Source organism: Polyodon spathula, chromosome 9 (assembly GCF_017654505.1).
Source record: "Polyodon spathula isolate WHYD16114869_AA chromosome 9, ASM1765450v1, whole genome shotgun sequence".
NCBI lineage: Eukaryota > Metazoa > Chordata > Actinopteri > Acipenseriformes > Polyodontidae > Polyodon > Polyodon spathula.
The window spans coordinates 37,075,989-37,099,492 of NC_054542.1; the positions used below are offsets into that span (position 1 = coordinate 37,075,989).

At 37.6% G+C, this 23,504-nt stretch overlaps 2 protein-coding genes across 2 annotated transcripts; both read right to left on the reverse strand.

Annotated features, from left to right (window-relative positions):
• Positions 1–3,159: 3,159 nt before the first annotated feature.
• On the reverse strand, positions 3,160–10,604 carry LOC121320777 (interferon alpha/beta receptor 1a-like). The gene is made up of 7 exons (XM_041259402.1): positions 10,382–10,604; positions 9,113–9,239; positions 8,822–9,006; positions 7,138–7,295; positions 4,617–4,773; positions 4,280–4,416; positions 3,160–3,889 (listed from the first exon to the last, which is right to left on the reverse strand). The coding sequence occupies exons 1-7, from the start codon at positions 10,440–10,442 to the stop codon at positions 3,677–3,679; spliced, it is 1,038 nt and encodes a 345-aa protein (XP_041115336.1). The 5' UTR covers positions 10,443–10,604; the 3' UTR covers positions 3,160–3,676.
• Positions 10,605–13,187: 2,583 nt separating this feature from the next.
• LOC121320778 (interferon alpha/beta receptor 1a-like) lies at positions 13,188–20,415 on the reverse strand. Its single transcript, XM_041259404.1, has 7 exons — positions 20,250–20,415; positions 17,462–17,594; positions 16,924–17,108; positions 16,603–16,760; positions 15,252–15,402; positions 13,977–14,134; positions 13,188–13,645 (listed from the first exon to the last, which is right to left on the reverse strand). The coding sequence occupies exons 1-7, from the start codon at positions 20,311–20,313 to the stop codon at positions 13,421–13,423; spliced, it is 1,074 nt and encodes a 357-aa protein (XP_041115338.1). The 5' UTR covers positions 20,314–20,415; the 3' UTR covers positions 13,188–13,420.
• Between the last annotated feature and the right edge of the window lie 3,089 nt (positions 20,416–23,504).

Below are 23,504 nucleotides of genomic sequence, written 5' to 3' on the forward strand. Positions count from 1 at the left end.
AGAAGGGCTTGAAGTTACAGGGTTTTATTTTTAATTAGGTGACATCCCTTTAAACCAATTGGGCTGATTCTGTTTTCATAATTAAACTCTGAACAAAAGCTGTTAATTACAAAACAATCTTTGTTTTTACCTTCATATCTTGTCTGCGCCTAATTCTGGTCCCCTTAATTTTATCTCAAACAGACATGACAAATTATGTGAACTGTTCATCCCGATCCTACTTTTAACTTGCATTTCATTTTTGCAGTCGTTTAATTTAACATTGTGCTTTTGTTATTTACCCCACTAGTTTATCATATATGTCCTCAGTTGTTTTTTTTTTGTTTGTTTTGTTTTTAAGCATAAATATGCATACTCATTACGAAGTGTAAAGTGATCTCAAGTCCTTCAGGCGCCAGTATTTCAGCGAATTTACCACAAGCATTGAGAGATATCATATTGGAGGCTTCACAAAAGTCCAGTTTTCGAGTACTGTATTAAACGCTGGGCAGTGTGGACACAAACCGTATTTAGCACTTTTAAGCCGTTTAAAGGGATAGTGTGGATAAGGCCTAAACTTTAATTTAAGCCTTGTGTGTTATATGCAGATTATGTTCGTGGTTTGAGTGAAAACATACGGAACCCCAAAAGGGGCATGGTGTGAATTAAAAACAGATGGTTAGTACATTATCCTGTAAGCTCAAGATAGTATGTCATGTGCACGACATACAGTATACATCTTTTTTACACCATGTTCCTTTGGGGTTCCGTACAAACATGTGCATACTGACTGGAGTTTAACAAAAAATAATGCAATTACAAGAGACAGCCACCAAGTGGTATCAGATGTAAACAGAAAGATTCTCAATCCTGGCCCTGGGGGAACACTGCCTTGTTGGTTTTTGTTCCAACCAAGCACTCAATTACATAATTGAACTAATAATTTGCCTAATCTGAGCTTTTTAATTATTTTAAACAGATGGAGATTTCACTGTAGGTATAACATTGTATAATGTACATACATTCTTAAACTTTTTATAAACTACTCTATTTAAAAAACTCAGATTAGGCAAATTATTAGTTCAATTATGTAACTGAGTGCTTGGTTGGAACAAAAACCCAGTAGGGCAGTGTTCCCCCAGGACCAGGGTTGAGAACCACTGATCTATAGCATATCAATATTCAGTAAAGAGGAAACGAAGCAATAATAGAAATCAACAAATATATATATATATTTTACTTAAAAAAAATATATTTAAAAAAAAAAAAACACTTTTGAAACATTTTAGTCTGACATTTACAGTTCTGGTAATACTGCAGATGGTAGTGTGGATCAAGATTGGGACAATGTTGCTGTTCTTGGGGAATCCAATCATATACTTCACCTCTAGTGATACACTTCACACCAATATTATGAACAAAAAAAGGCAAAGAAATACAGTTCTGCATAACCAGCTGAAAACACAGTGTTTGCTTCCTTTACATATTCCTGCAACATGTACACAGTATTCTAATCCACAGCATTTGACTTTACATGGACTTGTGATAGCGCAGACACACAGCAAAAGTCATCTTTTTTGTTTTGATGGTTCTTTTGGCAGGGATAGGTTTGAAAGTTGACCCCAAAACTGGTGAGAATATGATCATGCTAAATTGGATGACAGATTTCCACTTTAGCCTGGCTGCATGGATAAATGAGACAGTTCCTCAGGTCATCTTAGGAATCAAGGAAAGTAGGCTCCTATGTTATCTGACATGGGTACTGTGACAACTGTCTGCTCAGGTGACTCGAGTGAACTCCTGACTCAGTTAAAGAGCCAGTACTTTCTGTTTGGTTTATTTGAGTACGCTCCACACATAAAGTCACTGATTCCTGCATTTTCTATTCCAGTCTCTGCTTACAGCTGAACTATGCTTCAACAGTATTCCCAGATCAGAGCTACATGGCCATCACTATAGGTTTACACGGCTGGTGCCGCCTGTCTTATCCAGATACATTGGCCCCAGTTGAAAACTGATATCAGAATATCGGTCATTTTTATAAAGTGATTGAGCCTTTTATTGTGGAAGTGCATACAGTACATATTTTACCCTAATGAAATGTCAGAATGTGCGCTAGGCACATGATAAATGCCAGGCAGCATCTGGAATGTAATATCATAGGGTCATTCCATGGCCATTCATTGAGTACCATATGCTTGACCGTCTCAGATTGTGCATATCCACCCAGAAATAAGGCTGTATCTTCACACTGTATCTTCACACTGTAGAGTACACATTAATTGTCCAAACATCTGGTATTAGAATGAATGAATAGTTTGTGCTTCTTGTGCTTTAAAAAAAAAAAAAGTCCTTTATCTAAATATAACTGCCCTGAACCTCAGAAACTGTCTGCTGCTGCCTTACCCCACAGTACGAAGCCTTGGTGTACTTCTTGACAACAACATCTCCTCTGATGCCCATACCTCCTCCGTGGTCAAATCTTCCTTGTACCATCTTTGCAACATTTCCAAAGTCCATCCCTAACTTTCCCTTCCGGATATGGACATACTTTGTAATGTATGTGTCTCCTCTCGATTGAACTACTGCAACTCTCTATATGGCGGTCTCCTGGCACGAACCATAAACCGACTGCAGCTAGTTCAGAATGCCACTGCCAGGATTCTTAACAGATGTAAAAAACATGGTCACAACACCCCCGTCTTGCTCAGCTGCACTGGCTACCTGTTATTATGTTCAAAACTCTCCTGCTCACCTACAATGCCCTTCATCATACAGGTCCCGAGTACCTCCTCAACCTGCTGACCCACTATCTCCCTGCCCACAAGCTGAGGTCCTCCGACTTACCTGCTTGTTATCCTCAAGCAAAAGTGCACCACTCTTGAAGAACGCTCATTTAGCTTCATGGTTCTGACTCTTTGGAACTCTCTCCCAGCTTTGGTTCGTGATGCTCCCACCATCGCTCGCTTTTAATCAACTCTCAAGACCCACCTGTACGCTTGCTTTCCATGCTCTTTAAGCCTGATATCTGATATTGGCTGCTGTGTTGCTGTTACTATTTCATGTATTATGCACTTTCCACTGTATTTAATGTATTATGCTTTTTTTTTTATACTGTATAGCATGTATTATGCATTTCTCTGTGTTTAAAGTATTGTGGATTTTCTTGTTACTGCTTCTTGTAAAGCGCTTTGTGATTGTGGTCCACTATGAAAGGCGCTATATAAAATAAAGATTGATTGATTGATTAATTAACAAAAGTTAATTAATAAGTATGCAGATGTTAGTTCACGTAGACTTTCTGATGCACAAAATAACAGGTTAAGTTGTTCCTTCTGTTTACAGTAAGTTATACCCTTTTCCACAGGGGTTGGTACTAGATTTATATTAAGTATAAGAGTTTGATTAAACAAAAAAAGTTATAGAAAAAGACACTGTTTGGCCATTATTACATAGCAGTTACTAAGTAATTGTTAGATAATTAATAGTCTAATTGTTAGATAATTAAGTGGTGTATTTTAACTGAATGTGGCTCTTAATCGGCTTCTTACTTTATTAACTATTATGCCAGTGTGTGACTGTCTGCAGGCAGCATGGTACAGGTATGTTGTTCTGAAGAAGGGTCTTCTTTTCCAGTTCCTCTTGTAGCAGCTGACCTGCTGAAATCGAATTTCTCTGCAGTTGCTTCAGGTGTTGGCTATGTAGCCTGAGCTCCCCCAGAGCCCTCCTCACTCGAGTAGACCCCTGAGTCTGCGCTATTTTGGTGGTCGTGCCTGATGCTGGCTGATGCTGGCTCGATAGGGGGTGAAGGTTCAATGAGCATGACACTCACCATCTCACAGCACAGCTCCATCTCGGCCTCCTTCAAGAGCACATCAGTGTACTGGAGGTTGGGGGTTGTCTCATACAGCTGGGACAAGAAGAGGGAAAATAAATGTAAAATAAAAAAAACATTACCGCATGCTTCGCCCAGACAGCCTTTTCGCTGTCATCTAGACAGATACAATGAACTGCATTTCTTCTCTTTCTTGTCAACAGAAATCTGTTTTCGGCTTTCCACAATAATCGCTTCCTTGTGCTTCTGAATTAAAGAATTTCAGAACTAAACCAGTCTAGCCCTGGGCTGTGGCGATTGTCCAAAGGAGTTAACAAATAGCAAATAGCCCAATGATCCTGTAACGTTCTGTCTATGTTTCTAAGAACAGGCTTGTTAGCAACTACGCACTGAGGCCAGCAAACAGGATCATTTTGGGGAAAAACAGCAGCAGCTGTGTGGAGTGGTGTGGTAGAGTGGGCATACCTGCATGCTGTCTGGAAGCTGTGGGAAGCAGCTATATTTGATCACTTTGTAGATCACATGTACACCATAGGAACAGAACAGAAGCAGTGCTACTGAAGAGAAGAAGATGAGCAGGACCATCCAGACTGGAGTTAGGCCTGTTATTGAAAAACATTCCTCTATTAATAAAACAGTAAAGCACATTGATGACTACATTTACAGGAGGGCCTAAACTTTAACTACTGTAGTGTACTTTATATTACTTTCATGCCACAAATGTGGCCCTGTCGCTCTGGGATTTTCCTGCATATAGAATAAAAATAAGGCCTCTCTCAGAACATTTTGACAGAATTCCTACCATCGTCTTTGCAGGTTGTTAGCTGGCACACAGCTTCAGTGAATTGACTTCTCTTTTTAAAGTGTTCATTGAAGGCCTGGATCTGCAGACAGTACAGAGTCCAGGGTTCAAGGCCAGTAAGTAAAGTTTCTGCATTGTTGATCGTAAGGGTCCGATTCTGTAAAAAACACATAATGAATAGCAAACTGTACTTTATGCATATAAACAGACTTAAAAATATTCTGTCAATAACTCAGGAGTTAATGGCAGTGATAATACAGTCAAACCCTCAATACCAATGTTTGATTTTTAAACTGTCCAATCTTCCTGTTTCATTTTTATTTTTTTTTAAGTAAAAAAAAAAGTCATGGAAAAGTTTTAAAAAATCCTTAACAGTGAATATAATGTCTGATAAATGTGACTGATATGAAGCAGACAGTGATAATAACAGAAATGGTGTTATAAATGTCCCGTTCATTTTGAATTTTTAAACCCAAGTGTGTTTATGTTTGTGAAATTCGCATATGGTACTTTTATATATTTTGTTACAATGTGAACTCTCTATGTATGTAAAATGTATATAGCATGTAAACACTGTAGATAAAAGTGTACAGAAGTAACCAGTTACATAATTTTATATGCATTTCATACCTGACAAATATATTTTATGTGTATTGCAATTCAGTGGTATTGCAAACAGTTAGTGTGACTATCTGTGTGTTTTATATGATTGTTTAACTTAGCAGGTGCTCTAAAGATTAAGATTCATTGATTGGTAAAGTGCTGTGAACTGTGATTGTACAATACATAGCAGTAATACACATTACATAGATTCAATACTACCATTTTTTGCTTCCTTTGGGAACTGTGCATGCTCAACACATTTACTGTGCCACAAATAGCTACCCAACCCAACCAAGAGACGAAAAAGTTTTACAAGGTAAGATACTTTAATTTCTGCGACTGTTTATGTATTAATAATATCATAACTTTTTTAGATTGGAAAATATTGCAGCTGTTTATATAAGTACCTGAAAAAAAAACATTCCTAAAAAAAACTACTCAATGGTTACCACACTCAAACTAAGTGGCTCAGATCACTCAATTAAGTAAGTAAAATACAATCCCTTCATTATTCACAGGTATGTTTTTTTTTTTTATAAAACTTGTGTGATTGCTGGATGTTTTCCTCACCGATTAGAAAGTTTTGTGTTACTTATGAAGCACAATCAGTCCAGGTGCTGGGCTGTATTGTTCTAAATTGGTATCTTATTTTTAAACTTGGGGATTGTTTTCTTCCATGACAGTCTAAATAGTGATTTTAATCTGCTTTGTGGTGCGCTGTGGATCTGAAGTAGTTCTAGTGGTTCTAGTGTGATTTGGTACCTTAAATACATATTCATAAATACAATATTTAATAGATTTTTTTTTTTTTTTTTTTTTTTTTTTTTTAAATTAGGAAAGTGACCATAATTGTCTTCACCTCTTCACAAACATGTATAATTTTCTAGTGGGACTCACTTAAATGGCACTTATATATAGTAAAGAAAGCACACAGCAAAACCTTTCAGTTTCCTTTTTTTGTATTTTTCAGGTGCAGTGTTTCAGGTGTGCAAGATGGGTCCATGTCAGCTGCGTCAGTACAGCCGAAACTGGCAAGGACCTTGTGATGACTCAAAGGGATTTCGGTCTGTGATTCAGCCTCCCGACAGAAGATGGCATCAAACCAACTCGGGACTTCCCTTACCAAGATCTCGTGACCATGGTGAAAGTCATCTTTATGAGGGGCGGCACCTTGGTGAGGGGCGGAAGTACGAGTATGTAAATTCCAGCCACTGCAGTCAAGTGAAGGATAAGGACACTTGTCAGTTGGGGATTGGTGTTCCACTGACTACAGAGGCGGGACATTACATACTCGTACTTCCGCCCCTCACCAAGGTGCCGCCCCTCAAAAGATGACTTTTGCCATGGTCACGAGATCTTGGTAAGGGAAGTCCCGAGTTGGTTTGATGCCATCTACTGTCGGGAGGCTGAATCACAGACCGAAATCCCTTTGACTCATCACATACTTCAAAAACGTTGCTGTGGCGTGTATATGTGCTAAGTGTGCAATGTAACCTCAATATTATTTTAATATCCTATTAGAACATAAGAAATACAAAATGAAAACAGGTCATATATTGTTTTATGTTTATGTACATTAGATAATGGCACCAGTACCGAACTCTGTAAACTTATTAAAATTGTTATGTCAAAAGTTACATCAAAAAATGTAACATTTTACAACTTCTTTGTGTCTGTTTTTTAGACCAAAAAATGTAGTTCATAATTAATATAGTTCATAACTAAACTTATTTCATAATAGGATAATAAAGGGTAGGCAGGCTTATACACATAACAAAGTCCATCCATTTTAAAAATATACATATATAGCACGTATAAAAGTAAACCTGGCAAACTGGAAAAATGCAGCAGACTGCACAAAGCAAAACAGAATTACAATAAGTGATGGCGGAACAGCAATGCACTATGCAGGACCTACCTTGGCTGTGGAGGTGTTTTTCCAGTAAACTATCAAGAAGGAAATTTTCATTAGACTTCGCATTGACTCATTCTTATGGGTCATTGGATCAGTTATGTTCACTTTCAGAACTCCATTACTGGATTCAATATTGACTTTAGAAGGAGGCCCCAAGGCAGCTGAAATGTAAAAAGTGAGTAATAATAATAATAATAATAATAATAATAATACATATTCTAACATTGGACATTATTCCATTTCAAATAAACAAAGCATCTGTTTGTAACACATTTAACACATACATGTTATAATCATACACCATGTAATTTCTTCTTGAACGCTCCTAATTGTATTACTGTTTTATCCCCATAACCTATTGTGATATTCCTCAATGTGCACCAAGTGGTATAAAGGCATTTTGAGGTCCCATCCAGGGTAAACGGTTGTGTTGTGGGGTATACCCCTGGGATATACGTTTAAAAGTCCTCATCCACCTAGGTATTGGACAGTTGCAAAGACCATGGCTTTTGAAGCATGACAGCTGTTGTTTGTGTCTAATCTCTGCATTTTACCCTGCAACTCACACAAATCGCTCTGAGCTACTGTGGTGCCCAACATCTTTTGTGTATAAGTGCTCATACAGTATGGCCTACCAAGACCTGTAAGCAAACCATTTTCCCCAGTGTAGTTTTACAGTTTTAGCTAATACAGCTACAGTAAACTATTCTACTGTGTGCATTTATTAATAAAAAAAAAATTACAGTGCTTCCATTTCTCCTACCCTGTCTGACTCACTGTGCACATTTTAATAACTTGGGTTAAATTTACAGTGTCTATTTCAGATTTGTTTCTTCCCTTAGTTCCCACTGTGGAACAATGAGTAATATCTTAGCCTCATTTGCTAAGGGTACAGTAGTTCATAGGGGTTCTCCCAACAACAGAACAAACACCCTGTTTGTGAAGACTGGAGTTTCGTTTGCATGTGTAGTTTCCAGTAATATTTGATTGTCATGGGCTCTCTTCACAAAACTGTTTAAGGAATTATTATTAGGGACTATTGTTCTTTGGTTAAAGTGATTGTAGCTGCTATGCACTTTCATTCATTATATGGAATTGATTAAAGAAATATTTCCGATAGCGTCGCCCTTGCTTTGTCCCCACCCCTTCAATTACTTTTTTTCTGTCAATAACCAATCAGCTGCTTCCCCGATTGACTGGCTGACAAGCTATGAACCAGAATAAAATGTTGAGGTAAAATGACCTAGGAAGTGCATGTATAACTTATTTCACAAAAAAAAGGCATCTAAATTAGAACTTTTTTTAACCTAAAGCTGTAATATATACCATGTCTTGAAATGAAAATACATGTCTGCTACAGCTTGTGTTATTTTCCTAAAACAGTCCTTATCTTTAAATAACAATAAATAATTACAATCATGGTCCTAACTAGCTATGAGGACACCAAGATCCTGTTTTCGGTTGTTTTTTGTTTTTTTTTGCATCATCAATGCTGGTGCTTATGCAATAAATCATGGTAAAGTAGCAAAGATTCCTTCCTTTTCTGTTGGTTTGCCCTTTAACATAGATTTGCAGGTTGAATAGTAAATACCAAGAAGTCATATAAATACTGCAGCTATAGTTCGGTAGAATGCCAGCTCTGATTATGGCGCTGATTACCATATATAAGTTTAAAGGTAACTCTTACAATGTTCCTCGGGGCAGAACTTTATCTCTTTCCACTTGGAAGTTATATTTTTGCTTTCTGCTCTCAGGCGCAGGTAGTATTCTCCAAAATAATTAATATCCTGGTAAGTGAAGTCACACTGGGTCTGTGGGATCCTGTAACACACACGATTACTGGAATATCCTTTTAAACTTTTCTGATATGCACTGTAAAAAAAAAAAAAGAAAAAAAAAGGGAGAAAAAAACCATTCAGAACACCAGCAGAAAGTAGACCAGCTTCTTAGTAAAAACAAAGAAAGCAAAATGCCTTACAAAATATACTCCATGGTAAAGCTGACTGTCTCGTCATATTGTTGTGGGTCCCAGTCCCATTCCAAGATGAACTGGGTGTTCACAGCCTTGACTCTTATGTTCTGTGGAAAAGGCAGCTCTCCTGTTACTAAAAAATAAGGATAAGATACATATGTAAACATAGTGTTGGGTTCTTAAAACAAGTGAATCAAAAAATCTAGGTTGGCAAACCAAACCTTAAAACAAAAACTACCGCTTAAAAATGGTGTGCTTTGAACTTGCACTAATGCTTTAAAATACTGCACACAGCAAGCAGTCATTCAGATGTGTAACACTATTGTAACACACGTCAAAATGCCTTGTCATGCAAGATAAATATATTTGATTGGTATATTTCTCTAGATATGTCATTTATGACATTTGTACGCAGATGAATGTGGGGAAAATGAAAGGTGCGTTGAGTCCTGAGAATAGAGCCCAGAGTCTAAGAATGAGCCAGCCCAGAACGTGTTACTGTATTTAACTCAGTTTTAAGTAAGTTTTACTTCTGATGGGAACCATGTTTAACATTTATCAAACATGATTTTCAAGGTCTTCTTTACATTAACAACGGCTTTCTGTTTAATCTAAACGTGCAGTTTTGAAACGTTTGAATTGTTGTTACTGTTGAGATTTAATGTGCTATATACAGATAGTCAAGTACTGTACACTAATCAGATAATGACATAAGTGTTGTGTATTCTTACTCCACCCAACGTGTTTTAAAAAAAAAAAATCTGTAAAAAACTAATCTCCTCAAATATGTGAAAAGATTGTGTTAATGAATAACAATTGTGAAAAGCAATGTAATAAAAGTCAATACTTCAGAGCCGTTCGTTTCAAGTTTCGTTATCGTCATTTATTATACAGTAAAGTAAAAGGTACAAGAAGCAAGAACAAACAGTTTCAAGTTTGAATCTCCGGCTCCCTCATTTGTACCTAGTGTGTCCCTTGTTATCAATAAATGCTTTGCATAATAATGGAGTGAACGTCAAATTATTATTATTATTATTATTATTATTATTATTATTATTATTATTATTATTATTATTATTATTGACGACAACAACAAAATAAAGTATGCGCTTTTCTGCGCATATCTGCTGTTACGCTTCTTTCTCATAAACCCTGACTATTTTGTCTCTCGACTTCTTGTAGTGTACTTGCAAGTCCGCCTTTGTGTGTGCTATACTGTATATGAGAAGGAGCTTTGTCACATTACCAGAACAACGATTTCCCTTTTGCCCTTACCTTTGTGTACTTTTGTCATAATGAGTAGATCCAGGAGTAAAAACATCTGCACAACTATCATTTTCTTCAAGGATTCAGAAAGTCCATGGTCTACACATCCCCCAGACAACGCAGCCTCAGCTTTACAAATTGTCTGGTGTTGCGGAAACCACAGAAAACTGGCAGATTTAGGGAGTGTCTACAAATGACTTTTCTGAAATGCACCGTTTTAAGAGACGACTTTAAGAAGGAAATATGTTTCGACCAATATCAGAACTGCAGGCACAATTCAGACCTTCCAGCATTAAGGCTCATAACATAGCTGTTGCAGCTGAAAGAACACAAGTTCATCTAGGCACACCCTGTGATTATGGGTAACTTGCAGGCAAATTCTCTGCTGTTCCATAGTCTGTTTATTCTTAGTTAATTTTTACTAAATATGTTTCCATAATTATCCGAGATGACAGTGTGCTGGATGCAATCGGAATCACATAACACACGAATTCAGTCGATATAGTGTGGAAAAGCCCCTTTGTGTCACGAATGGCCCAGGGCTTTATCACCGTTTCGTGTGGGTGTGCCATAAAACTCTGAGTCTGTAAGGTATATTTTAGCGCTTTTGCACACTTCTATTAGTTACACAAAACTAACACAAAACCTAACTCCCAACTGGAGTACTGACTAAATTAGTTCAATTATGGCAAGCCGAATTATCATTCAGAGGTATCTCAGCCATTTAGAGAGCTCCATTTAAAGATATCTCTAAATCATTTTTAAGATATCTAAAATACAGTTTGAAATACCTTAAAATCATTTAAAGACATCTGAAATTAAATTTAAGATATCTTAAAATGACGTACTGTTCATTTAGAGATATCTGTAAATAATTTAAGATACCTAAAAATACCTTCCTCTTTAGAGATAACTAAACATTATTTAGAGCTTTCTCTAAATAATTTCATGTCCTGTCCATTTAAACAAAAGACCCGGCCAGCTCCTTTGCATGGAGCGCATCCGTATATAACAGGCTTGTGTCTTTTTCTTTTTTTTTTTTTTTAGTCGTCTAATTTAGTCAATTTTTTACCCCGGTTTTCTCCACAATGTAGTATGCCCAATTATTATCTGTATCCTCGGCTCACCGCTCGCAACCCCCCCACCGTCTCCCCCCGCCGAGTCGGGGATCGGAGGCTGGAGCGCGCGTCCTCCGAAACGTGCTCCTGCCAATCTGTCATTTTTCGCAGTGCAGACCCACAGCGAGGCCACCAACCCTGTGGACAACACAGATCTGGAGGCTCCACTGCAGAGCGACAGGCGCCGTATCGTCCACAGAGGTCGCTGATGAGTGGTAAGCCGTGGATTTCGCTGAGAATGGCCATATGTATATAAATGAAGCAAAATCCTTTGTTTGGGTAGAGAGTTTGACCTGTGTTTTGAAAGAAAAATTTGCGCAAAAGGTAATTGTGTTTTGTTTAACCTTTTATTTTGGCCTCCATGCCATTTTGTTTGTTCCTGTTTTGCTTTATTTTTGTTAATAAACGTATGCCACAGCACTAAAACTGTTGCTTCCCTGTCTCTGTCTCCTTTCCTGCCGATAACATCTGAGGCCACAATGCTATTCTGCCACAGAAGAAAACTTAGGTCACAGGTCAAAGTGAAGGGTGTTAATAAATTTTGCCTGAAGAGTTTCCTAAACACTGAAAACACAAATTTACAAGCTGAAATGGTTTATAAGGTATTAGCAATTGCAGTGGTGATGGGTTTGCAAACTCACACCTCTCATGAGTGTGTGTATATTTATGAGAACTTTACTGTATGCCTGATGCTACCAATCAGTCTTAATCTTTAAAGCACCTACTACATTAAACAATCATACTCTATATAGCACACATAAATATTCCAAAAGAGTTGATGTGCTGTATGTGCACATTATCTGTGTGCAATACAACTAAAATGCAACATACATAAGAAATTTGTCAAACAGAAAATGCATAAACAGGCAGTTCTCACGCGTACGACACAATTGGCTCCTGAAAGTCGCATTGTAAGTTGAAGCACATTTTCCCATAGGAACGTTATAAATCGTTGTTACTTTCTTGACTCTTCAGCCAGATAATATAGTTTTACAAAAATAACCCGTTATATTGGACTCATGCAAATACGTATTTAAATCTTTACACTCAGCCCGGTAATTACGCGCATATTACTCAAACACCAACTTGGCTTGTTTAAAAGTACAGACTCGAGGCTTTTCAAAGACGTCTTCAGTGTGTGTATGTGGTATGCTGAGCAGGAAATATGATCACCTGAAGTTAAGGTTTCGTTTTGAGTCAGTTGCTCTTATCAGTCATTGTTAACGGCAAATACATTTAAAAAAAGAAAAAAGAAAACCAAAACAGTTACATGCATAAAAAAACAAAAACAAAAAAAAAAACACTAGACTAAGTCAGGGCAACCACGACAGAAACTGCAGTTCCGACACAGAGCATGCGCACATGACGCACGGCTCGGGTCTCGCCATGTCGTAAATGCCGTACCGATATTGTAAAGTCAAAGCAGGGTAATAATGCAAGTCATAAGTGCCGTGCGTCCTAAGTCGAAGCATTGTAATTCCAAGATCTACTGTACAATTATGTAATTATTGGGGACTTCTGTACATTTTTATATATAGTATTTACATGCTATATACATTTTACATACATATAAACTGCACATTGCAACAAAATATATAAAAGTACTGTATGAGAATTTCACAAACCAAAAAGTGCTGGGGGGGGGGGGGGGGGGGGGGGGGGGGGGGGGGGGTAACTGACATTATACCTGACATAAAAAGGAATCTATGAAGTTCTCAGTCCACTTTACAAGTACTGCAGGTTTGAATAAGTGTGGATTTGCCTGGGTGTACCTCAACAGCAGTATAAGCCAGCACATACTTTCTGTTTATTAAAAAAAAAGACAAATAAAATAAATTGTGCAATCATTTTTGGCCACTATTTGTATGTGTGCTATTATTCCTGGGGTAACCCTTCATTGTCTTTTTTCGAAAAACTGTCCACAACGACCTCATTCCTCTCCAGCAGAGCTGTTCGCACTGGAGTAAACTCCAGAGTCCCCGCTATTTTGCCGGCAGTGATTGACAGGGTCCATCTCCAAAGCCCTCTCACTAACGAGAGAGTGTTCATGGGTCACTTCGGAAACAATGTCCACCTTCTCACAGCAAAGCTCCATCTCTTTGTCTTTTGAAAGCAGCACAAGGTACTGGGCCCTCGGGGTGAACTCATTCAGACACTGAGGGATGAGAAAAGACAGCTTTAGTGGCACCCAATCAATTACGTCCAGCCCTACTAAGAGTTGCTCACTGTTCTCTTTCACATGTGATGTGATTTGCACCATTCTACAGTAAACCAGAAATACTGTCAAAGTGAAGTCACATTCAGAACAAGATAGTAAAAATGTATAATACATTATTTGTATTTATAATACAAGAAGAATTAGTTCCTCCCTTTATTTCATCATTGTTTGAGAATGTCTATAACCTAATACTCTATAATATCAAATTGGCAAGCTTTCTGCCAGTAGTTCACAGTGCTTATTTCAGCTGCATGATGTGACCAGTTACCTCTTGTATGTTGGCAGGAAGCTGGTAGAAAGGGAAGAACGTGTATTTGATAACTCTGTAGGTCTGGAACACAATGAAGGAGCAGAGCAGAGTACCTCCAAAGCTCAACGCCAGTGTCAAAAAGAAGATTAAGAAGATCAACCACAATGGAGTTTGGCCTGTAAAGAGAAAATACACAAAGAGTCAGTGCACAGTAAGGGATGCTGGACTGCAAAGCCACAGTACACTTCCACTACCCAGTGCTGCACTGCTCTATGACATCTGTTGGAAAAGGGTTTTCATTAGACTCTGAACTGGGTATTGCCACTGGAAAACAGAACTCTATTTTACTGGAGGGAGACTTTAAGACTCAAGGAAGAGGAAGACTTTATAAGTAGTCAATGCTGCTAAAGTTAATTGATCATCTTAGCTTGGTGGTCCAGTGGTTAAAAAAAATAATAATAATAATTCAAAAAGTTCAAATTTCGGCTCAGCCACTGACTCACTGTGTTTGACTGTGAACAGGCTGGCTGTAGGGTGACGTCAGACCAGAAAGGAGTACACAGACAGTACTGGCGGGTGAAAATTGAGACAGCTGCGGTGCTCAGTGTTTTATTAACACACAGAATATAAAAGGTTAAACAAAACAGAGCACGGCACTTGAAGCCAAAATAAAAGACAAACAAAACGAACAGACACTATCAAACAGAGCACAAACACTAAACACAAAACAAGTATGGTGCTGATACTTCCAGCACTTGTAGCAGTTATTTTCTTTACCTCCTCACTCTATCCCGTGCCTTCGCCCTGAACACACAACCCAGAGTGAGTAAAATGTGCGTGTCTCTCTCTCTCTCTCTCTCTCTCTCTCTCTCATATATATATATATATATATATATATATATATATATATATATATATATATATATATATATATACACACTGTTGTGCCAGGATTTAATTACCAATTAATTACTAACTTGAATCCCAGCATGTGAGCTAATTTGCGTAGTCCTGTGCTCACACACTTTATCTGCACGTAAAGTGATTATGCAATCCCTGTGGCCTAAATGCAACTATACATTTTAAATCACTCGTGCTACACAGACACATTTATATCCCGTGCATTGTTCACCCTTGTCTATCTGTTGCTTTGGATAAAAGAGTCTACTAAACGACTAATTAATAATCAAATGTTCCCTTTTCCCACTATCGAAGATCTTTAATTCTTTGCTTTTCTCTAATCTAGCTGCAACCATGCTATGCATCTGTTGCATAACGTCATGTAGATCTTACCATCATCTGTTGTTTGGGCGCATAAGACAGGGCTGAAAAGGCTTTTCTTTTCATAATAATCACTAAGGGACTGAACCTGCACACAGTACACTGTCCAGGGTTCAAGATCTGTAAGTATAGCCACATTTTTCTCTTCAATAAGGCTTACGTTCTGCAAAAAAATAAAAACATTTACATTTTGTTAAAATATATATTTTGAAATAATTTGTTCCCTTTTTTTCTTTCAAAGTTCAAGGTATACGGTCTCAAAAAACAAATAATCACTGTGAGGAACTAACCCTACCAAATGGATCTTTAACTCACAACACTAATGCTAAATCTTTGTAGACTTGAATTAATTTTGAATTTAACTGGTGTTTAAGCTGTGGATACAGTACATCTTGCTTTAGTTTGTTTTTGTTCATAAATCACATCTTTTGAAGACTTACACTTTGTTTCTAATATGAAAAGTAGCCTGACTCTGCGTACATACAAAAGCTACTCTATATTACCAGTCTGTGAGTATTAGTAATATTTGTAACCAAGTTTCATCACAATAGGATTAGTGATTCTGAAGATCAATGTAGAAATGGGTGCGTGGCAGGGTAAGAGCCCTGCACATGAAGAGGGTTTTTTTGTGTATACATGTGTTTTAAACAGTGTGTAATTATTGTAAATCATTAATTAAATACCTGACATTCCTGGGAGAGCCTGCCTGCTGGGTATCATCACCAGCTGTGCAGTCTAATCAGCAGGTAGGTGTGTCCCAGTGGGGCACGAGGTACAAAGAGGTCAGGATTAGGACCATCCACACTACCCAAGCATCTTACTGAAATGCTCAGATTGCTATGAGGGTTAACCGGGACTGAAGCCTCCAGAAGAAGCCGAAACCGCCGACAGCCGCATGTGTAGGCAGGTCAGTGTTTGTTTATTTGTGTACTAATAAGAATGAGTGTATTGGTGCGCTACTGTTGTTGACAGTGTCACATGAGCTGTGCCAACATATCTATGTAAATAAAACTGGTGAACCTGAGGGGGTGTATCAAGCTCCATCCTCCTTCTCCAGCTCCTACCTGTCACCCTAACCCTAACCTCCTTCTCCAGCTCCTGCCAGTCACTCAGCAGCAAAAGCATACACTCACATGGCTCTCCTGTTACAAGGTAGCATGCTCATGTGCATAAAGATACAGACAGGCGCCTCCAGAGATACCAAGTCCTCTGAATTGGTGGTGCTCTACAGATTTAGATATAAAACTCTTCATTGTGACATATGTACATACACATACAATATATATTGACAGGGATATGCAACCCAGTGGAGCACAGAAAGTAGTTAAAAAGCAAAGGCAAAACAGCCATTTACAGAACATACCTTTGCACCAGATGTATTTTTCCAATAAACTATCAAAAACTTAATTTTCTGGAGCTCGCGCATCGACTTGTTTTCAGAAGCCATTGGATCGGCTATGTTAACTTCCAGCATTCCATTTTTGGATATGACTCCGACTTTGGATGGAGGACCCAGGTCAGCTGTAACAAATAACAAGAATTAAAAAAGCCACTAGATTGTTGCCAAGACATGTCACCGTTTTTTTTGAAAAGCAAACAATAGCAAAGCAAACAATAAAACCAGAAACTTGGTTGGCATATCAAACATCTGATTTCAAGAACGTTGATTAAAAACATGTCTCACCATCTTTCTCTGCACAGAACTCTATGTTGACCCAGGGGGAAGTTTCCCGTCCACTTTTCGCTCTTAGGCGCAGATTGAACATTCCAAAATAGTTAACCTTCTCTGAAAAGTCACACTGTGTTCCTGGGATTTTGCCACACACCATTCGCCATACCCTTTTACCTTTCATTTCATATATATAACTACTGTAAAACAGAGGGGCATTATGTTATTGAAGAAAGCACAATGAAACATTCTCTGAAACCAGAAAATTAAGATGCATATCCCCTACATCAACCTGAACAAGTGGTCTACTGTATTAAAATCATGTACTGTAATTTGTACAAATATTGTCCAGTAATTGTGGCATTTAAGTAAATGCATCAATCCTATGAATGTACACTTTGCTTGATACAGCAAGTAATATGTAAACGAAAATCTTTTCACGCATATGTCCATATGGGAGCCAAAAACTATACTACAAATTCCCTGCTGTGTGGGGTTACAGCTTTTATGTACAATATAAAAACCTTCATTTCAAACAAACAAGAACTCTTACGGTAAGTACTGAACAGTGAATCTGATGCTCTTGTTAGCCTGCTGCTGGTCCCACTCCCAATCCCATTTCAAGATGTACCGAGTGTTCACACCATGGACTTTTACATTGTGTGGTTGTGGCAGCTTTGCTGTAACTACATATAGAAAAAGACACATACATTGTTCATTTTAAAGCAATACTGTAAACCCTCCATTTGCATAATCATTATTTTAAAGTATGTAGTTACACTGTACTAAATTTAGACACACTGTAGTTTTTCTTTTCTTCTACAGCAGCTAATTTCACTTCCCTGAACTGGTTTGGGCAAGTAGCCTAAATAAACAGATGTGGCAATCAAAACTGAAAAAAAATTAAGCAAATAGGACTCCTTGCAAGTCACTTTGAAGTACAATCAAAACAACAACAGAATATGGGGAAAAAAAGAAAGAAAAAAAATCAGATGAGCCCTGTATAAAAACAAAATAAAAAAAAAGTTACATTTTCAACCCACAATCATACTTGACCTAAAGCATCAGGAATACTCCTGGGTACATAGTGTGAAGACAATAGCTATCATCCAGAAACCAAAAAGTCACATGACCCTGACATGACTTAGATCGCGGGTCAGATGTGAACAGCAGTAGTGACTTTCAGCATTAAAACACAGACAGGTGTTCACTCGCTATCGTTAATTAACAGTAGAGCAATTTATTCAGTTGTGTTTTCGCTGTTCTAAATAAAACAACTTTGTGCATTACGGGTTTAATAATTCTGATTGTCAATATCACATGTTTAAATGGTAATAGCCGATCTATTTTTTTTCTAATCAGTTTTAAAAGAGTTTTTAACAACTGAAAACAATACGCATGTGTCCACATATAGTATATTTGGCATCAAATTTAAATAAAACACTACTCTGGATACAGAAGATGATTACGGGTCATTTAAAAATTATATTTCTATAAAAGTCACTACATTTGTCAGAGAGTTAAACACCCCTTTTTGAAAACATGGTATTGTCTTTCCAGCACCCGCGAATATAAAGAAGTTCAACAACATGTCGCGCTTGCACCCAGACAGACCTAGTAGTACGGAACCCGGTATAATCAATCCGAACGAATGGCATTATGAAGTTTGCCGCATAGGATTTATTAAAACGCTTAATTTGTGGATGTATTTGACTTCTGTGTCATTGTGTTTTGGAAGATCGATGAGATTACGTGCATTTTATTTTTTTAAGTTTTTTTTTTTTTTCGCTCTTACAGTAAAAAAGTGCGTGGGCAGGCCCGTCAGTCACCTCCCCCTTCCCCAGTCCCTGTTTTAAAAGTGCCTGGGCAGTGGCCCGTTGGTCTACCCAACCATACTTTCAGCACTTGGGCAAATGTGAGATCAGAGTACTCGAAATCCAGCACAAGCGACGATTAATTACTGTAAACTGACAAGATCCACAAGGTGTAACTACCATACAGTCGAATGTCATAACTTGTAGAACATGCACTGCAACACACAGGAAGGTGATCACTACAAAGTTTTCAATACAAGGCTTTCTCGTAACACCAAAATAGGATCCCAAATAGAAGACAAAACACGTAGACTTTGGTTTTTCATTTTGACTTTTAGCGGTATCTATTCAACTAGCATTCGTTTTTTCCACCCCAAAATGGAACTTTATGTATTTAATGTTTTCTGTCAGTGGCAGCTAGTCAAAAGACCTACTTTATTTTTTAAATAAAAAAAAACAACAACTTTGATTTATATGCAATATGTAACAATAAAAATCTATAGCTTTAACACCTCCAGCCCAAATTCTCTATGACTCTGAGGGGGCAAGAGTTAACAAAATTTGATATGGAAGTTCTAAAAAAGTATCTTTTTTAAAAAAAACAAACAAAAAAAAAAAACAGTCTAACTATAGTATTTTTCTCAGTAAGAAAAATTTACAGATAATTTACAGTTATCTGAATATGCACATTGTTGCTGTAAATAGTTTCTTGCAGGCAAATGATTATTAAAATTCCACAGAGCAGGTGCCTCGGTTGGCTAGAGTACTACCTGCCCTAAGGATCAGTACTTCACTAAAATAGAAAACTAACAAAGAACAGTGTTGCGTGTCTTGATCGATCTGTAAGATTTGCAGATTTTTTTTGCTGTTGTTTTGTTTTCCATTTTACAAACCAATGTCCGAACTTGGCGTGGCAGAAATGTTTATGAATATGACTGCCAGTGTACATACCAGATTTGGTGTATATTACATTAAATATAGTCTGCAGTTCAGGCAGAGCAATATATATTCTACTAAACCATATCACCTTTCATGCGTTCTGTACTGGAATTTATATGCCGCAGACTTTGCGAAACACACAGTTGTTTTTTTCATACATTATGTAACATGTTGCTACATTGCCACCTTAGAATAAACCAACAGTATCGGGAAACTCCAAAGATAAGAAAAATTGTGTATTAATTAACATAAAGAAATATGAATAAGAACATATCATTGTTCAAAACAACCGTCAAAAAGCAAAGATGCGTACTTTAACGATTCATTGTATCAATCCAGTTAGTTCTGTACAGCCTCACACACCAACTAATGCACACAAGGTATAGGCCTACAAAGTATAAATTATATTGTATTGGTATGTTCAAATAAATATGTCTTTGTAAACGTTTCGTAGTTGACATATCACTGTTTAATGTAACCCATATTGTGACGTGGAGTCTAATTCAATGGCATACTCGCAAAGCAAAATTGTAAATCCAGGAAACTTAAGGCAATGAATCAGCAATACAGAACACACTTAGATCTTACCGGTGTATATATGTATCAGTATGACCACCAATAAAGGAGCAGGCGTCCGGCTAACAAACATCATAGCCCCTGTTTTAGAAGATCATTTCCAGCTATTTATCCAGCAATCAGCAAAGCTTCAAGTCAGAGTACACCAGGAAATACACAGGGCCAGGAAACAGGCCGAGACACAATTTAGGGACCGTCTACAAACGCACAAGTAAACCGTAAAGCAAACAAGCAAAAGCAACTTTCATTAAAAAAAAAAAAAAAAAAAACAAAAAAAAAAAAAACACATTCCATTGCAAGTTAAAGATTTTGGATGTGTTTCCTTATATTTTAGTTCTGCTTATAGACGATGCTTAAAAAATTTGTGGTCCAAATTTGTATTTATGATTTTAATATTTCTTCCTGCTTCAAACAGTCCTGCAAAAATCAAATGAAAATAAAGCAAATCAACAAGCGATGTATGTAAGGGGCAGTGTTGTGTGATACACCGCTGTGCCGTTACGGATTCTTATTATTCCTGTCAGTTTGATGAGAAGAGGTTAAAAGCTGAAAACCACAAATGCAGGAGAGACTGTTTCTCGTGCTTAGTGGTTAACATGCACCCTCGCAGCGTGCCAGGTAACGGTGCTGTGTTGGCCAGGGTGTCCTCGGCTCACTGCGCTCCAGCGACCCATATAGACTGGCCGGGCGCCTGCGAGTTTGCTTGTAAGCTGCGTTGTCATTTGACGCTGTAGCTCTGGTCAGGCGGCATGGCGGGCCTGCAGAGTGAAAAGAAACAGTCCGCTGATGGTACACGCTTTGCAGGACAGCGTGTTTGTCTTTGCCGCTGACAAGTCAACGCAGGAGTGGAAGCGATGGGCTGAGCCTAAATACAATTGGCCATTTGAAATTGGGAAAAAAACAGGGGAAAAATTAATGGCCTACTTTATATATCACGTTTAGCAGTGAGGCCAAAAAGCTCTATTTTCATCTCATCAGACCATAGAATCTTCTTCCACTTGGTCTCAGAGTCTCCCACATGCCTTCTGGCAAACTCTAGCTGAGATTTGATGCGAGTTTTTTTCAACAATGGCTTTCTTTTTGCCAGTCTCCCATAAAGGCCGGTTTTGTGAAGCACCAGGGCTATTGTTGCCATATGCACAGTGTCTCCCAGCTCAGCCGTGGAAGACTGTAAATCCTTTAGAGTTGCCATAGGCCTCTTGGTGGCCTCCCTGACTAGTGCCTTCTCACCCGGATACTCGGTTTTTGAGAACGGCCTGTTCTAGACAGATTCACGGTTGTGCCATATTCTCTCCATTTCTTAATAATGGACTTTACTGTGCTCCGGGTGATATTCAATGCCTTGGAAATGTTCTTATATCCTACCCCTGATTTGTGCTTTTGAAGAACCTTATTCCGGATTTGCTTTGAATGTTCCTTCATCTTCATGATGTAGTTTTTGTTAGGAAATGTACTAACCAGAGACAGGTGTATTTAACCTGAAATTATGTGAAATACCTTACTTTCACACAGGTGGACTCCATTCAACTAATTATGTGACTTCTAAAAACAATTGGTTGCACCAGAGCTTATTTAGGTGTGTCATAGCAAAGGGGGTGAATACTTATGGATCGATTATTTTCTGTTTTATATTTGCAATTAATTTAGAACAATTTGTAGATTTTATTTTTCACTTTGACATTATGGACTTTGTGTTGATCAGTGGCAAAAACTCCTAATTAAATCCATTTTGAGTCCACGTTGTAACACAATAAAATGTGGAAAAGTCCAAGGGGGGTAAATACTTTTGAGAGCCACTATATATATATATATATATATATATATATATATATATATATATATATATATATATATATATATAAAAATACTACGACCTATATTATAAAAGGAATCGGAACTTTACAATCAACACAGCACTGAATGCCTAATTTCTCATTCACTCAAGTCGTTAGAGGTGGTCTTAAAAAATGAAATAACAAATAAGACTTAAAAGAAGAGCCTGAATTGGCTCAAATTGTTTTGAAGTTTATAGATATACATTATGCCCTGCACTGTGATCCTCACAGCAGGCAATAGGAGTCATGGGTTCCTACAAAAAATAAAGCATACACTATGCAATGCCTCTAATACCAGGTATCTGCACTTAAAAAAATGCCAGGAAAGATGAAGAAATTAAATAAATCGTTATTTTCTTAAATAGCTATTATATGGGTGGCAGCCACAAGGACATTGCATACTCTGAAATCACTGCCAGAACAAACCCACACCAAACGACGGTACCAAAGCTGTAGATAGATTAAAATAATCTACTTATGAAGACAAAATAAATAAATAAATAAAATAAAATATTGCATATTATCTTCAAGTGCTAAGAAATGAAAGTTTTGTGTACAGGCAGGGAAAGAAAAAGGAAAGCTTTTTGAGAGAATTTCTGAATACAGCTAATAAAAAAGAATAATAAAAAAAAGTTTACCACATAACTTGTATTGGCGTACCGGTTAACCTAGATTAAAATACAGTAAAGCATGATGATTTTGGATTCAAATAACAAGGATCAAAAAGAGAGAAAAAAGGTAGATGATTTTAAGAAACCCAAAGCGGTTAGGGCAGGTTCACAAGTGTGTTTTAATTATAAAAGCAAGGCCTGAAAATAGAGGGGAGAGAATACATTTTAGAATATTTCTGTAACTGGTTAACCCGAGTTCAACTTTAGTACATGTGTGTCTACCAGCACATTAGAGACCTAACCTACAGTCATTGAACAAGCCCTTAGAGACCTAACCTACAGTCACTGAACAAGCCCTTACACCTTTAAGGCGAATGATCTGCAGAAGTGAGGAATCGACCTTCAACAGAAAGAGGGTAGGCCCTACTGGCACCACGCAAGAAAAACAAACTGATTCCACGCCACCTAGCTCCAGTTTGGTAATGGGTGATGGGGGTGATCTACATTTGAAAACACTTGTATTAGGTGGTATCTGGAATCTGTGTATCAATTTAAAATTATAAACCGATGAGCTGATTTTGTATATTACGTTTACCCGATTCAAGAATAAATATGATAACATGAGTTAAAACAATGACAATGTTACATGCATTTCAGGATTAAAGAAAAGAAAGGTTAAACTACTTGTTTGCAATGCATCCTTTTTTACTGCGTTAATCTTCTGTGACCTGTAGCATCAATAATAGCACCAACAACTCTCTACATGTTTAGCACATGAATGTATTTATCCTTTGTATCTGACTTCTTCAAAGTCCCAGTTG